This window comes from Anopheles gambiae, chromosome 3 (assembly GCF_943734735.2).
Source record: "Anopheles gambiae chromosome 3, idAnoGambNW_F1_1, whole genome shotgun sequence".
Lineage (NCBI taxonomy): Eukaryota > Metazoa > Arthropoda > Insecta > Diptera > Culicidae > Anopheles > Anopheles gambiae.
The window spans coordinates 96,205,722-96,222,996 of record NC_064602.1 but is presented as its reverse complement, the minus strand read 5'-3'; the positions used below and the strand labels follow the sequence as shown (position 1 = coordinate 96,222,996).

The window sequence follows — 17,275 nt, the reverse complement described above, 5'->3', positions numbered from 1 at the left end:
TCATACTCATCTCTTATTCAGGTCAGCATGGGACAACATTCGTGAAATTTTAAAATGCTTCCCGGAATAAATTTCATTGATCATGTTCCAGTTAAAAAGCATCACAACGCTTGGCCATTGAAGGAAGTTGTAGCATATTCCATCGATGTTTTGGGAAAAGAAAGAAACGTAACATCTCATTACCATTTAAATTGCATTAGCTAACCATTGCAACGTGCAATCTTCAGGATTCATCATGGAAATATCCCACAAGTTGCTCAAATTGCATCTCATATTAGAGCTTTTAGGCTCATGCGAGCTTTTGAGCTCAAATAAAAGCTTTTACCGCTGTGAAGTTAGTTGGATTATATGTTGTATGCAAGTTACAGACAAGTTGTGGGCATGCAGAGGGCGCTCGGGTGCCCTTGTAGCAAACTTTCACTTCTTTTTTTTCTTATTTCTTCTTCAAACTTTCCCATAAAATTGAATTTTCTTACATTCTTTGGATGAGGTTAAAACAAAAAGCATAATTTCTCATAATTCTGTTTTATATTCACAAAAATCATATTGTTTAATCAGTGTGCTTTTACTATAAAAATAGATTGCCTTGTAATGTATAATTACTGTATTAGGTTGAGTTTTCTTAACAAAAAGTTCCTTATTGAGGTTACAAGTCAATAATAGTGATATATTACGGAGAAATAGAGTAAAAAAGCTAAAAAAGAAGCTAAATGCAAGGCCCTTCCAAGACTTCTCGATTAATCTGACCCACAGACTCTCTTGACTTTTTGACAGATGCTTCTGTGTCCCTGTTAAAACGCATTAATCAATACATTAATAAGTCATTGCATCAAACAATGCACAGCATTCACACTAAACCGTTTTACTGCTGTACAAACATTAATATTTTCACTCAATACACCCACCATAAAAGAAATCGCACGCTAAAACAATCCGATTATCCTATCAACTAATTGTTGACAACGCTTCCGCTCGATTCAATCATAATTTGTCCATCATCCGCCCCCAAACAGGTTTCCGAGAAAGGTCACCAATGGGGAAGCGATGAACCGTCTGAGCAAATTTTACCATCCATTTATTACCATAGAAATCAATCTAATCAAATCCATCCATGGCGCAAAGGAAGCAACAAAAAAGCACAACCGTATCACACCCCAAAACAATCGAAATTTGCTTTCCCTCCCGAAAGTGGAATAATTAACACCGCAACAACCGTAACCGTTGGCCGCAACGATCATCAACGGTCCCAGGTCCTGGTGTGCAAACGACCCTTTGCCAGGGGGAGCAGCAGCCGAGCAGCTTTGCGCCATGCTGCTTTATAGCGCTGCTAACACACGCCGCAAATGTGGCTGCAACGCACGCTTTTCACGAACAGCGCGCGCTTTTCACGGTCAGCATTGGGGTGCGACAAACGATTCAATCAATTTCTACACCAACCACAAGCAGAAGTAGCAAAAAGTAATCGTTTTCATTATCCTTGGCAGCCGTGGAAGGAAGAAAAGACAGCAATTCGTTTCTTGGTTTTTTGTTTTGGCATGTTAACGTTTGCCTGATTGGTCCCAACGCGGGAAAGGAACGATTGGAATGGCATGACGCACGGGCAAGGGATCATGGCACACGGTGGAATGCGAAACAGCAGCAACAAGAATAAAAAACATGTCAAAATGTTGAAAAGATGCTCCGAAAAGGAAAGCAGGCGTACGATAAGAAGAACGAGCGCCAAAAATAGAAACATACAGCACATAAAGGTAAATAAACAACGCCAAACGAAGTAGTTAAAGTATTGTGCTTTAAATGGGTGAATTTAATTATTCATTTTATCAATCTAAATTCAAATCAAGCAAAAATCAAAGAATTGCGCCTAAAAGTATGCATTCCGCACTACATGATTGCATTAAAAATCGCGTCTGTTAGTCTAAAATGTTTTTGAGTTGTTCAAAACTATATTTTTTGCAATAACACATACTTTTAACGTGCTCAAACCCTCTTTCATCTCCTCTCTTTCCCATTTCGACAAATTAAAATACACCCAAGGTCAACCAAGAAAGAAAAAAGGTGGATGACTTCCGCAAAGTATGAAAAGGAGCCATTAAATCAACCCCTCAAACTCGTCAACAATACAGGCAACAACAAGCTACAGGTGTCTTCTCCTTCCGCCTTTCGGTACGTGTTAAAGTCACCGTCGCGTAGGATTGCAAAATCAATTACCATGGACGGGGCGCGAGAGACACGCCAAATGGTAGGATGAAAAGATTCCGAAGCGAAGGCCATCGGGAGCGAGGTTGTGATTGGCCATCGAACTGATTGATGGTAGGGGGGAACATCTGTACCGAAAAACTCCACTGGCCCCTTGTTGGCCCTTAACAGCGTGGCTACCCCTTAAAAACTAGCAACGGAGTTGGGCACCCATCAGTGAGGCTAAACATTCGACTCCTTCCGTTGTTTACGTTGAAGCGGATTTGCTTTGATTCGCGTTCCGGAAGCTCGGTAACGGGCCAACAGCTTCAATAATTAGTGCCATTCACTTGGACACTTGGTGCGAAGGCAGAAGAACCGAGGAGAGGGGGCGAAAGCCACACGGTACCGACCGCAACTGGTGTCCGCGAAATTAGGATTTGTTTGTTTTTACGAGCGCGTTTACAACCTCACTTCAAAGCGCGGGCGGAGGATTTAATGGGAGCCAACATTAGCCACCAACCCTTACCACAACGAGAGCCCCCCCCCCCTCTACGTCGGTCGAGAGGTACTTTTAACGATGGCCGAGCGACCGGCATGTGTTTATTTGGGCCACATATGTGCGGCCATCGTTGCCACCCCCAAACCCTCCACCAGATTAGCCAATTGACACTTCAGCTCATCAAGCGAAAGCGCGGCTGCTGAGCAGCGAACTGAGCGACGGAAGCCACTTGAGCCGAGCACTTCCGCTTTTCCACGCTTCATAATGTGTCCCCGCGCGGGTTTTATTTTACGCCGTATCCAAGTGGGTTGGAGTGGGGAGCAGGGGAGTAAAAATATTGGCTAATTGATAATTTAATGCACTGTGCGACAGATTGGACAATTTCTAGTACCATCAATCTGCCGCCGCAGAGTGTACGCTGTGACGTGCGAAAGCCGAACGGTGGCGGTGGAAAACACCGATCGTTCCTCACGGTTGGATAATACCATTGTGGGTGGGTTGGGGATGTGTGGGATATGGGAGAGTGGATTGAGGTGCTTTTTATCTGTCTAAAATATGTTTTCCACCGTGAAAACGGGCACACGGGGAAGTTTTGCAGCCTTTTCAAGGTGAAATATGAAAGTGGGAAAATTCAATTGCTAGTTCTTGCAGTCGAATTAGTAAAAGTATGCTGGGATGTGTAGAAACGGGTAGAAAGTCAGAAGAGAGTCCTATGCCGTTTGTTTCAGGGTAAAACGACGGCCAGAAAGGTAAACTGACAAGTGAATGATAGAGAAAAAGATGGAGTGAGGCAAATTATTTTGAAAAAGTTGATGAGGCAGTTAGAAATTTGTAAAGTATTCCTACTAAATGCTTTGAAAATGCTTTTAACAGCTTTTAGTTTTAACAATTTTCATATTTTGCAACCATTTTTTAAAACATAAATACGTCAAACATTTTAATAATTTTGTGCCTGAATTTAACAACTTGTAGTAATCATATTTCAATTTAATATTGTTTGTAAAATAAATACTGAAAAATATAAAATAAAGCAAATGTAATAACTTAATGTCCAGGAAACCTGCAACATCTACAAATTGACCGATATTGTTCCTCCTTTTTAATTGCCCAATCATCAGACAGCTAAGCAGCAAGCAAAATTGCGACCATCATAGTGTCCTTTTTGCTTCCATTTTACTTCACTGCGCGCTTCACACAGGCCCGACGACCTCGACAGTGCAGGCTGACGAGTGTACAGAAACAATTTGACAAAATTATTTCATCAATCCTGCACATTTCCGCAGTTTTGTGCCTTTTGCCATGCCTTCCGTCTCCTTCAGCATGATAAACTCTAACCTCGGAGCGGTCGTCAATGATGCGGTCGTGGATGATGTCACTGTTTGGCCATAACTGTGGGAGGGTGGTGGATAATCCACAAGTGGACACAGACTTGTTGCATTCCATGCATATCTTAGGCAAAAATTTGAAAGCATTCTGAAGATTGTAGTTGCATGATGAACATGATGTTGTAGGCAGCGTTGTACACATGTACATGAATTCAGTGTCTACAAGCGAAAAGACACCAAAACTTAACAGAAACGGCCAGTTTAAAGTTAGTGTTTCTAACCAAAAAACCTATTGAAACAAATTAAACCCACTGCATGTACTGAGAACTATCAAACGCTTGCATCTTCGCGACTTCGTGCGAGCACAGTGGGGCAGTGTTGCCAAACCAACCGACAAACTGTGCACACGAAACGAGCAAAAACCGCGAATTACAACTCGCGAAACCATTTAATCAACCCAGACAGTTTCAATTGAGCCTCGCAAACGTATATGTATCAAGGGGGTCGCTGCTATGATTATCATCCAGACTAGACTTCCACAAATCATCGCCGATGTTCAAATCGCGTCTCGCAATGCATCTTGCAGCAGCAAGAAGGGGATAGAAAATATTAATAGAGTAATTTTGTCATCCGCAATGCATACATTTAGGCGTATTACCTGCTGCGTAGTGAAACGTAGCTGAATAACGCTACCACAGGAGCGTTAAAGATTAATTATATATTTGGTGTCTCATCGGTGGAGCGTTCGCCCCCACCGAAAAAGCTTTTTTTCTTCTGCTCGGTGAGTGTGAGCTTGCCGTCGAATCAAAACCCTCGTGAGATTCACCCTTAACGATAGCCGCTCACGACGGCGAATGAGCATGAGATGAGAAACGGGAGCACTCACCGTATCGTACGCTGCGTTATCGTCGTCCGGAGTCGTACGCAGCTGCCGTCGTTTATCATGCCGTGCCGCTGTTGGCGAAAAATCGGGCCAAAGACGAGAAGCCGCCGGGTATAAAAGCGTCGGTCGGCCACCGGAAAGCGCAACAATCGTACACCAGGCATCAAACGCTCTGCATCACACACTCCCAGCAGCAATCCCAGTTCGGTGTGGTTGCAAAGACAGTGCAAAACCTGACCCCAAGCAACCGCCGTGTGTGCTGTGTGTGTGCTGTGTGTTCCGTTAGACGATCTTGCGCGTGGCTGTGGCTCGGATTCTTCAGACTTTCTTCGGCTGGTGGAGAGAGTGATTTTGTGAATTAGACACAAGTGTGTAAAGTGTGATCGCTCCCTCACCTTCTTCCTTCTGCAACTGAAGTGATCTTTCGGTCAGCATGGTGAAGCTTCATCTCGTCTGTGGCGTGCTGCTGTTCGCGTTCCTCGGCTGGGCTCACGGGCTGCCGGTGAAGGAGCAGGAGCTGGAGGAGGTGCTGACCAAGCTGCAGGAGCTGAAACGGCTGAACGATGGTAATGATCAAGTGCAAATTTTTCCCCTCTTTTTCCCCCCTTCCTACTGTCAGTGCCGTGTCTTCCAATCCACCAAAGTGCTGTCAACAATTGTCCCCGTGTGCCGTCCATTTGTTTCGTGTGCTGCTCGTGATCTTGTCAAATTACATGTTTGTGAAGCGTCCAGACCGTTTGAAATGATTTACCACATCCGCTCATTACGCACGACGAGTAAAATATTCATTTCCGCCTCATTGCGGTGGTGCCGAAAATTTGCACTAACCTCCAAAACCAAAAAAGCCACGTGCTGGCACTCCAACAAACAGGAAACGCCAATTACTTCTACAAATATGGTTAGCAAATAGTGCCATTTCCGTTTGCTACTTGTTGCATATCGCTGCTGCAGTTGAATCCTTTCGCGTACATTCCCCCTGGAGGAATTGGACGTTTCCCGCTTTGCTTACAGCGGCCACGATGCAAATGGCTGAAAAGAAAGGAGAACGAAAAAGAAGACGGCATGAGTAGATATTTTACATTTTAATCAAAACAGTATCATCATACATCACGATGCTGTCTCCGCCAGCAACAGAAGCAGCACCAGGTTGCAGCAGCAGCTGTAGCAGGACGCCCTCGGGGGCTTTCTGTGTGAAATAGCTCGGACAACGGCGGCATTCCGGAAATGGAGTGGCCTGGTGTTTCATGGCTCAAAAGCGGCCCAAGCCAAGGATCGAGGGAGGAATTGGTTGGGATGAGGAAGCACCATTGAGTGCGTACGGATGGGAAAGGAATGTATCCTCCCCTTCTAGGTCACCTTAATGAAGGCCGAAAAGTGTGTGCGGAGCAAAAATTTACAATCCAGACCACAGAGGACAGCTGGACCTGGGGACAGCCAGCATTGTTATGAGATCATTTTTACGATTGCATGCGGGCAAACAGTGCTTGAGCAACCTTGTTCCAACCATTCCCAGCCAGCCTTGTGGCGCATTGTACTGTTTTTATTTAATTCGATAAACATTCCAGCACCACATGCAGGGACCCCGTCATCATCCGACGGGAGTGGGGATGTGTTATTCGATGCGTTTTCTTGGACATTTTCATTCCAAATGAGGCTAACGATAAGTGGTTGAGCGCAGGAGTTGGAAATCGTGATCAAGCATTTTGTGTTTAAATCATAGCCCGTGCTCCACGTGCGAGCGGCTGTCGGAGTTGAATATTTAATTTCACTCCATTCGTATGCATGCTTCTAATTGAAGTTGTATTAGGTAATAAATGCAATCAAGAGAAGATAATGCCACAACACAACATAATCTTCTTGAATATGTTTTAACCTCATTTGCATCAGCATTTCATCCACCCGCTTTTTTGCACTACACTCTATAGCGAATCGCTTTTTGCTAACTCTACGCCAGGATGCGTTTTCCAATATCCTTTGCTCCCCCCATTGACTGAGCACTCCCTGCTCCTCGTCCACCGAAGATGTATAATTTATTATTTTAATAAATTGTCTTCGAGCTGCTCATCCCACATCCCCGGGAGACAAATCGAATTCGGTTAAGATAATTTCTATACCGCAAAGCGTGAACAACCACGCTGCTCCACTTCCGCGTCACAAAACTTGCAGCCCCCGGGGCTCGCTAATGCAATCACGAATGGAGACGCCTGGTGGCGCATGGTGGTTTTCGATCGCAGCTGAAAAAAAAAAAGACAGGCAAGCGGAACGAGTACATAATTCCCATTTTGCCAACCGACGCGCTTATCGACGCACGGCCAGGGAGTAACAGGCATCCTTTCCCGCAGCCAGGACGCGCGGCGATGCGCTTCAATTTCCCGCTTCGCTGATACTTTTTCCGGTCTGGGAGCGTCTTTTGTTCTCGGGTTTTGCGGTGTTGAAGAGCAGTAACAGGAGGCGGTTTGCTTCCTAATGCATAATGAGCAGTGAGGGGTTCTTTTTTCCGCACTAATCGCCCCAAAACCGATACGCCTAAGCGAGTTTCCCACATGCATTAAAGGTTTGTTTGCTTCCGAGGTGGGATAATTCGATCGCGCTGACCGAGAGAAATCGGTAACACTAACCTTTCACACCAACCGACACACACACGGCCGGGGGTGACGGCATTTCCTATGGCTGCCTGTACCCCAGCGCCATTCGGTTGTAGTTGGTTCTGATTTCTCCCGTCCTTCCGATTCCATCACCCGCCTTCCCAAGTGCTTGCAAGTGGCAAACTTAAAATTACATGAAAACATCATCAAAGCACGCAGCATGGTTGCCACTGGACACCACACACACACACACATGACACATGGTGATGTGAGCGCTCCACAAGTGTGGTTGGAGCCGTATGCGTGTGTGTGTGTGCGCTGCTGAAGCACAATTGTAGCACATGTTCGGGTAGGTGGTGTTGGTCCATGATGTTCCAACTAGTTGCGTGCTAGGTACAATGCTAGGGGAAAAATGGGATGAGGGGGGAACGGGGGAGGTTTCTTCTCATTTCCAGCAACACCAGAACACCCTTTCCGAAAGGGCCTTTCCTCTTGTGTGTTTTTGTATTGTTGTTGCTGGGTTTTTCGCACTGCCCGAATGAATGTTCTGCCATTTGCATTACTCATCGGCAGTACGGGGAACTTCAACGGGTAATTCAAGAGGTCTGCACACGCTCCTTTCGAATCCAGCCACGGTGCCACGGTTGAAGAGGACACACATCGTTCGGTTGCAGCATCATTGGCACTCCATTTGGGGGGGAACTGCACTCGATTCGTTGCCGTATTACTATCGTATGTCACATTCCATCGGTTGCAATGAACAAACAGGATGTTTCACAGTATTTGTTAAGCTGTAAAAAAGAGGAGCTTTTGTTATTTAATTGTGTAAAAAAATGTTAAAAATTATAAAAATAAGATTGATAAATTAACATTTGAACTTTCTTGCCCAGTCACATGTTCTAATACAAGCTTAACCCGTAATCCCGTTCGCTACAACGTGCCAATATTGTTGCATTGGTAGATGGTTGTAAAGATTCGACCGGAAAATAAGTTTGAAAAGTGCAGCAGACAGATAGGGAGAAGGATTTTTTTAATGTATAAAGGGTACACAAGAAAGTGCATTTTTTCATCGTAAAAAAAAACTGAGCGGATTGATAACTTTTGCCGGCGGCGAGCGTTTGAGTTTGACTTCGCTTTACTTGAGCAAAAGTTTATTTATTAAGTGACGAGGGAGCCAAACTGTGGCTGGGTCCCGTATCAGTAGGAGCTGGAAAAGAGAGAAAAAGAGAAAAAGGTATGTTTGTCTAAAAAGGATGATATCGTAACAAATTTTGAATTTTGTAGTATTTTTTTCTTTCTTATCACTTTGCTCACGATTTTTAGAGCATCGTGCGGCGCCCTTTTGTGGTTGCGTTGCGAACGGCAGTAATTTTATCATTAAATTTTCCACCGAGTGGAACAGAATTTGCCCCTTTCTCGCTAGAAGTATTTCAATTTACGATTCAAACCAGTGACCGGCGGCACAGTGGCACAGTAGTTGTGTGAGCATAATTTTGAATGCCGGATAAAAATAACGGCTCGGCCACGTGCTGCCTCGCGGCTTGCTCAGAGCGCTCCTGCCAGGCTAATCACGGTATGTTCCCTTAGGAGCTGAGGCTGCATTTGAAACCACATACGGTGTTGTGTGTGTGTGTTGTTTAACGAGAAGCCTTGAATTTAAATTGCTGCTGCTGCTACTTTCCCGCTGCCATCCCAATTGCCTTTCAATTGGTCAAACGCTTGGCAATGATTTGAACGATAATTTTGCGCCCTTCATGGGGCTTTTTGAGTGTTTTGGGCCGTCTCCGATAGGCCCTAAAGAGGATAGAAATATACTAACAAAATCCTTGGAACTGTTTCGGGCTTCTTTTCTTTGGAAAGTTTTATGTTTCGTTTAGCATCACGCCAGGTGCTAAAGTATTCCACAGAAACCAATATTTTGTGTTTAAACGTGCGTTTTAGGAACATATTTTTCCCTTGCAAACGCTTCTTGCTCGCATAAAGACAAAGTAGTTGAGCAACAAACCAACCAAGCTTCATCGAGTGCTTGACGTGGGGTTGGGTTATGATGGCACGATCCGAAGGTAAACGATCCTGCCTAAATTGATGCTCGGTGGTCTCGCAGCGTGTTGAAGCGACCTCAACCGTGAGGAGCAAAACATTGTTAACGATCTGTCTCACACGCACATAAAAAAGAACTGTTTTGTTTTACATCACAATCACAAGGTGCAAAATAATAGCCCAACTTTGTGCCATCTGGCCGTACAAACACGCTGGGCACGTGCGGTCGTGGTTTTTACGAGCGTCTTCAAGTGAGCGTATGGTGGGTGGGCAGGGGTGTTTTTTCTTCCTTTTGGATGCTTATCCGACGCACAGCTGATGCTCAATTATTCATAGCTTTATTCTATTATTATAATCATCGCCCCGAAGAGGTGCCGAAAATGAGATGCCGATATAGAGTCGTAAAAAACCTGTTTGTCATCGGGCGCCTGTAACGAGTTTAATTACATCAAGCATAATCAATCATCCGAGATGTAGTCACTACCCTAGCTCTCAATGTGTGTGTGTGTGTTTATATGTCTACCTGTTTGGTATCTGTCTTTTGTTCCTCGTCTCTGTCCCGTTGAGTGTGTGTGTGTGTTGTTCCTTGTGAATCGTGTCTTACACCAAACGTGAGCGTCCAACTGCGTGTCTAGAGGGCGCTGCTTAACGCCGACCCACGTGTTCTCTCTTCACGTGTTTGTCCTGTGTCCATTGTCCAAGTTGTAAGCGGTAAGCGGTGTAGCGGCGATCGCCACAGAACGCCCCTTATTAATGCTTCAAACCCATTTTTACACGCGTATCCTACTGGACACAACACAGAGTACCTGTTCTACAACCGCATTCTGCTCAACTCGGCCGGCATCTACGACGGATCCTTCTCCGCCATGCCGCGCAACGCCGTCGGCAGTCCGTTCGGGCGGAACCAACGCTCGCTCGACTCGATCGGCGGTGGCAATCTGCTCAAGCGAGCGTCACTCGACTCGATCGGCGGTGGAAACTTACTGAAGAAATAAGTAACCACAAGCCACGGAACATCATGATGATGACTTGAGATCGAATTTGGTAACCGCACAACGAAGCCACGATGGATTTGAGTTTATGGAGCAACATTAAGTTACCGACAGCCAGGCCGGAGGAGTCTGTCCCACCCCACAGCATTGTTAACAAGCGCCCTTTTTCTGTTGGGGCCCGAACAAAAAAGAACAAACAAAGAACGATCATAATCATAATCTGACCTGGACACTTTGATACCTTGAGCAAATCGAACAATCGATTTGTTAAATTAAAAACACTCAAAATTATTTACCTCTGTGCTAGTTTTGTCCCCATTGGATGGAAAGTGGACACACACACACATGCGCGCGCGTATTGTTTAAACGGAGCCCGACCCAAGCCCTTCTTTCTCTCTTGGCAAATTTAGCATTTGTTGAACTTAAATTGTAGCCTCCTTCATCAAGCACGGAACCTCAACGGAAAAGTTGAGCGAACAAAAAAACGTCCGGCCAAGTAATAAAATGAAAAAAAAAATCAACAATCAAACAAAATGTACAATAAAGCCCTGAATGCAAACGTCTCCTAAGAGCCAATATGAACTACTGTGCTTGTTTGTTAACTAAACCTTCATGTTGTGTGGCAAAAAGTGTGGGAAAAACTAAGACATCCGAAGCCACGTGGCAACCGAGTACCAGTGGGCAGCCTTAAAGCAGCGTCAAAGCTGCAACAAGGCTGCCGCTCAATCGATTAAAGTGCTTTATCCGTTCCGTTCTAGACATTTCGTCATCGCCAAATGCAAGTAGGTCAGGTTCAATATCTACAAAAAAAGAAGAAAACAATTAAAATGCAGTCGTAAATAATAAAACGAAATAAAAATATTGAAAAAATGCAACCAAAACAGCCTTACCATCCGAAACAAAAGGTCCAACGGCTCGCTAACCATTGCTCCCGCTCTTCTTTTCACCCGCTGCATTGTTTTGCTATGCTCTAATGATTCTTTTAATTCACACACAAAAAACACATAAAAACCCGCCACGAGAATAGGCCAACTGAAGCAGGTCAACGAGGAGAAGTTGCAGCAGCTCGGCGGCGCCTCCACCAACGGTCAGCGAACGGCTGGAGGGGCGAGTAGTGCTGCTGCTGGTGGTATTGCAGGAGCCGCTTCGTCCGGCTTCAAGACGAAACGATCGCTCAACAACTCGGACCGGCGGACGCTGCTGTACAACTACTATTCCCGCGGGTTGGCGCCAATGTACGACAAGCGCAACTTTGACGAGATCGATCGGTTCGCCCGGTTCAACGGTAAGCGCAACCTGGACTACGAGCCCTCGTACACCGGTTCGGCCGACCACGGGTACAATGGGCGCTTCAGCAAGCGTAACTTTGACGAGATCGACCGCTTTAATGGTAAGTTTGCTCCCACGGCTAAATGAGACATAGCCTTAAAGCTTCTCGCTCTCTCTCTCTCTCCTATGTGTGCGCTTAAGGAATGTCTGGCTTCAACTATCGGCTTAACGGCGATGACATGGCGACGATCGGCAAGCGGAACTTTGACGAAATCGATCGGTTCGGCCGGTTCGCCTTCAACAAGCGCTACTTCCCGGAGGTGAACGAGCTCAGCCCGGGCAACAATCTCAAGCACGACCTGTCGGAGGATATGGCCGTCATCAACGAGTACTCCCAGTAAAGGGACTGTGGTAAGCAGGAACGCGGATACCGACAGACCGAATGCCGAAACACGAAACAGTCCCGAGCGCCCCCTTGCACCATCTTCCCTTTGCTAAGCAGCACACTGAGAAGCACTTTCTTTGAGTTTCCTACACCGAGCAAAACACTGCAAGTGTGCAAGAATTAACTTAAGCAAATGGCACAGAATGGTCAGTAATGTACGCGATCGATGTGCACGTGTTTTATCGCGTTTTTTACACACAGACTCACCGAAATCAAATAAACACTAGTTCACTAATTGTAATTAAAAAAACACACAGAAAAAGTATAAAAACACTAATTACTATGAAAACAACCTATCGATGGAGTGATACGAGAGGAAACGGATGGAGGGATGGATTAAAAACAAGCGTTACTTAAATAAGTTTGAACATAATGTTGTAAAGTAAGAAACAAAGGCAAAATAAACAGATGAAAGTGAAACAAAAAGAGAAAAGAAAAACTCTCCACAAAAAAAAAACGAATAAGCATAGCTTCATAAAATTACCCAATAAACCACTTTGCTAATTGATGTGTGTTGTAGCTCTGACAAGGTATTGGCCATTCTGTTCATTAGGATTTGCCGGGAAGCGCGCACTGGGTCGTGGTAAACTTTCTTTCTTCGATTCGTTCGGACAACGCATTGTTCACAGTCGAGGGGCAAGGCTTTTTGCTTCAACTTTCCACCACCGCGGCATGTCGTTGCACGTGCGTGTGGTTTCGTTATTGTTTCATTAGCTGGCGCAGTCTTCACCTAACCACCGACGCGTTCGGATGTGTTTCGTTATCAAGTGAAGAGATAAAAAAAAGCAAAAAAAATTAAGAAGAAAAGGTTGTCGGCCTTGGCCACTCGGGCTCCAGCAATGGGCCGAGTAAAAACCGGTGCGTCCAAACGGACAAGAAGTATTACCATCCCTCTTGAGGAATTCCAACGCTTAAGAGAGTCAGCATCGTCCAATATTCGTACTAACAACGGATTTGATCTCCTTACGGACAACGACGCAGAAATGGATGCTGTGTATCCTAAACCGCAACGCAATCCACGATCTACACACACGAGCGAGAACGTTCAGCAAAAGAATACACGCATACCGCCAATCATCGTAACGGGTACTAGTGTTAGTGATGTACACCGACGTATTGTAGCAGCACATGTAGTAAACTACACAACGAGCCAAACCAGAAAAGGAATTGTGGTAACATTTTCATCAGTCGACGACTTTCGCAAAATAAAAAGTCTATTTGAGGATCAGAAAGTATCCTTCTACACGCATCAACTCGCGGATGATAGGACGACAAAAGTCGTAGTATTTGGCCTACCCGTTATGGACTTGCACGATATCAAAAGTGCTCTAGAAGAAAATAACGTCAATCCAATTGCAGTGAAGAGCTTGGCAATCAAAAACAAAAGGTACAGTGACCAAGCAATGTACCTCTTACATTTCACTAAAGGTTCGATAACATTAGCCGAACTAAAAAATGTACGAGCGATAAACCATCATCGTGTTTACTTCGAATACTACAACCAAAAAAACGGGCCAATCCAGTGTTCAAACTGCCAAAAATTTGGCCATGGTAGCGCAAACTGCTTTCTCCCGTCCATATGTGTGAAATGCGCTGGCACGCACACTTCAAAAACCTGCCCTCTATCACAGAGCACATTAAATCCTGATGGCAAAATCGCCACAAATAAGCTCTGCTGTGCAAATTGCAACGAACACCACACTGCAAATTACCGTGGTTGCAAATCCCGTCCATCTACCAACACACGGAACAAGAAGCAAAGCGCCCCGACGTTCGCCTTACGACACGAGATGTTCCCACCGCTACATCGACAAAACGCTCCCACACCAACGATCGCTACACCGAGTAGCAGAACGCCTACCTACGCCGGCTTGTTTAGCGAGCGAAATAAAACACATACACCCGAAGCGGACATGTTCGCGATAGACGAAATAGGCGAAATCATCGAAGATGTGTTCGCTCGCATGAGCTCAGTCCGCTCAAAACAAGATCTCATCACCGTTATCATCAAGGTAACTGCAAAGTATTGCTTCTCCCATGTCTGAATCTCCTAGGACACTTAAAATCATGTCATGGAATGCAAATGGTATTCATACAAAAAAAGATGAATTTTTCAATACCTTAATAGAGAGAAAGATAGATATAGCTACAATTAGTGAAACCTTCCTGAAACCCCAAACTCGTTTCTCACACTCAAACTTTATTGTACATAGACTAGATAGAACTACCGGTGAAAAAGGCGGAGTGGCTATTGTTGTAGCAAAAGAAGTACCGCATGAAGTTTTACATGCACTGGATCTCAAAGTTATTGAATGCATAGGAATTAATGTTAAATTAGTAGCCGGTCCTTTAGCTATATTATCAATTTATAACCCTGGTTCAAATTCCGATCATGTTAGTTTCCATAACGATTTAAGAAAAATAAGTAAGCTTAAAGGAAAATCACTAATTTGCGGAGATTTTAACGCCCGGCACCGCTTGTGGAATTGCATCAAAGGCAATAGTATGGGTAAAATCCTATTTGATGTAATTCAAACAGGAACCTTTTCTCTTCATAGCCCCAACGAGCCCACTTATATTCCAAGCTGTCACAGACGATCACCCTCTACTCTTGACCTAATTCTTGCAAATGGCCGAATCGATATAACTCCCCCTTGTACACTAAAAATATTTTCATCAGATCACTTACCCATCCTGTTCAAAACCATCGACAGTAAAATCATCAACAAATCCCCTTATGGGATGCCAAATTATGCCGCAGCAAACTGGCCTCTATTTAAAAACATCATTAACAGCCGTATTAATCTCGCCTCACTAAACCTCCAAAACATAATTAACACCTTCCAGATCGATACAATGGTAACGTACTTAACTAAAACAATCACTTTGGCACAGAATAATGCTATACCAGTATTCTACCCAGTTAGATTCACTTTAGTGTTACCTGAAAATATTAAATCCAAAATCAAAATACGAGACTCAGTAAGACGTAGATGGCAAAGAAACAGAAGAAACTTGACACTTAAAGATCAATACAACGAACTAGCAAATCAAATTAAAAACGATATATCCCAATACCGAAATATGTCATGGTCTCGAAATTTAACAAAAATTAATACTTCTAAAAACATAAACAATAGTAAACTATGGACATCTATAAAAATAATCAAAGGCTGCTCTACCTCCATTCCTCACCTTAAAGCAAATGATAGAATACTTCTCACGCCAAAGGAAAAAAGTGAAGTATTAAAAGCTCACTTTGCGAATGCCAATAACACCACTTTAAACAGTCCAAGTCCATTAACTGCACAAATTGACCCCTTAATAACCCAGTTTCTTAGCTATCATACAGAAAGAGGAAATATAAATCCGCCTCATCTTGTGAAGCCAAAGGAAATTTATAAAATTATAAAAACTTTAAAAACAAAAAAGTCGATTGGTACCGACCTTATAAGTAACAACGCATTAAAACATTTACCAAGAAAAGGAATAATTTTGTTATGCTTTATCTTAAATAGCTGCTTAAAATTAAACTACTATCCTGAAAATTGGAAAATAGCGAAAATCATTCCCATAGCAAAACCAAAAAAGGACCCCAAGATTCCGGCAAATTACAGACCGATAAGCATACTAAGCTGTATGGGTAAAATCTTCGAAAAGATCATATTAAAAAAGCTAGATTCTCATACCAAGTCTCATAACGTCATCCCTTCTTTTCAATTTGGATTTCAAGCCAATTTTGCCACCACTCACCAATTAAATAGACTCGCTAACACTATAACATCGAATCGAAATATTAAAAAATCTACAGGACTAGTTACACTTGATCTCGAAAAGGCATTTGACACAGTATGGCACGATGGACTAATATTCAAATTGATCAGCAACAATTTTCCCCCCAAATTAATTCTTCTCATTAAATCCTTCTTGTCGAATCGATCTGGCTCCGTTCATCTTCATTCTTATCATTCTGAACCCTTTAAACCACTTGCCGGCCTGCCCCAAGGCAGTGTGCTGTCCCCAATACTATTTAATATATTTACAAGCGATATACCTAAAATGAAAGGAGTTAAGAAATACGCCTTTGCTGATGATTTTGCTATCAGCTCATCTAGTTCCAATCCCGATAGCATATTGTGTAGCCTCAACAAAGGCATACGAAAATATGTGACCTTCTGTGAGCAGTGGAAGCTAAAAATTAACGATGGAAAAACGGAAGCAATATATTTCACGAGGTGCCGAAGCGCAAGAAATCTCCCAAATAGTTCACTTACGATAAATAATAACGAAATTCCTTGGAATAACACCGTAAAATATTTAGGAGTAGTATTAGATAAAAAGCTTACATTTCAAAAACACATTGAAGAAAAATTAGTTAGCGGCACAAATGCGATTAGAATTCTTTACCCATTTATTAATAGAAACTCTAAATTGAATTTACGAAACAAACTTCTTATGTACAAATCGTTAGTAAGACCTATAATTACCTATGCATCACCAATATGGAGAAACAGTGCAAAAACACACATAAAGAAAATGCAAATATTTCAAAACAAATTCTTAAAACGAATACTAAATCTCCCACCTTGGTACAGTACAAGCATTATTCATAGAAAAGCTAAAATTGACAGGATTAGCGAGTTTATAGAAAAAATCAATATTAAATATCGATCTAAATGCACAAATAGTGGCATACATACACTACAAAACCTCATCTAAAACTATACTTATATTTGTAAATACTACTTTTTTTTTTCTCTTTCTCCCTAATTGCAAATCCCAATATGAACTAGTTCCCCTAGTATAGTTTATAAAAGAATAAGTTAGTACATAGTTTAGAAAATATAGTCAAATTAAGAGGTTTTTTTGTAATTTTTCCTCCATCAATACGTCAAATTCATTTAACATCAGGAATAGTGTCCACAATGCCAAGTGCAACAAAAATCAACGAAATATCGCGTTATGGAATCTCCGGTACCGATGTAAAATACTAAATTGTAATTCAGGATTAATGTACATCTAAGAAATAAATACAAATGAATGAATGAATGAATGAATG

At 43.2% G+C, this 17,275-nt stretch overlaps 1 protein-coding gene across 1 annotated transcript; it reads left to right on the top strand.

Annotated features, from left to right (window-relative positions):
• Window positions 1–5,016: 5,016 nt before the first annotated feature.
• Window positions 5,017–12,749, top strand: LOC1280471 (uncharacterized). The gene is made up of 3 exons (XM_061654525.1): window positions 5,017–5,451; window positions 11,530–11,892; window positions 11,973–12,749. The coding sequence occupies exons 1-3, from the start codon at window positions 5,319–5,321 to the stop codon at window positions 12,170–12,172; spliced, it is 696 nt and encodes a 231-aa protein (XP_061510509.1). The 5' UTR covers window positions 5,017–5,318; the 3' UTR covers window positions 12,173–12,749.
• Window positions 12,750–17,275: the final 4,526 nt, after the last annotated feature.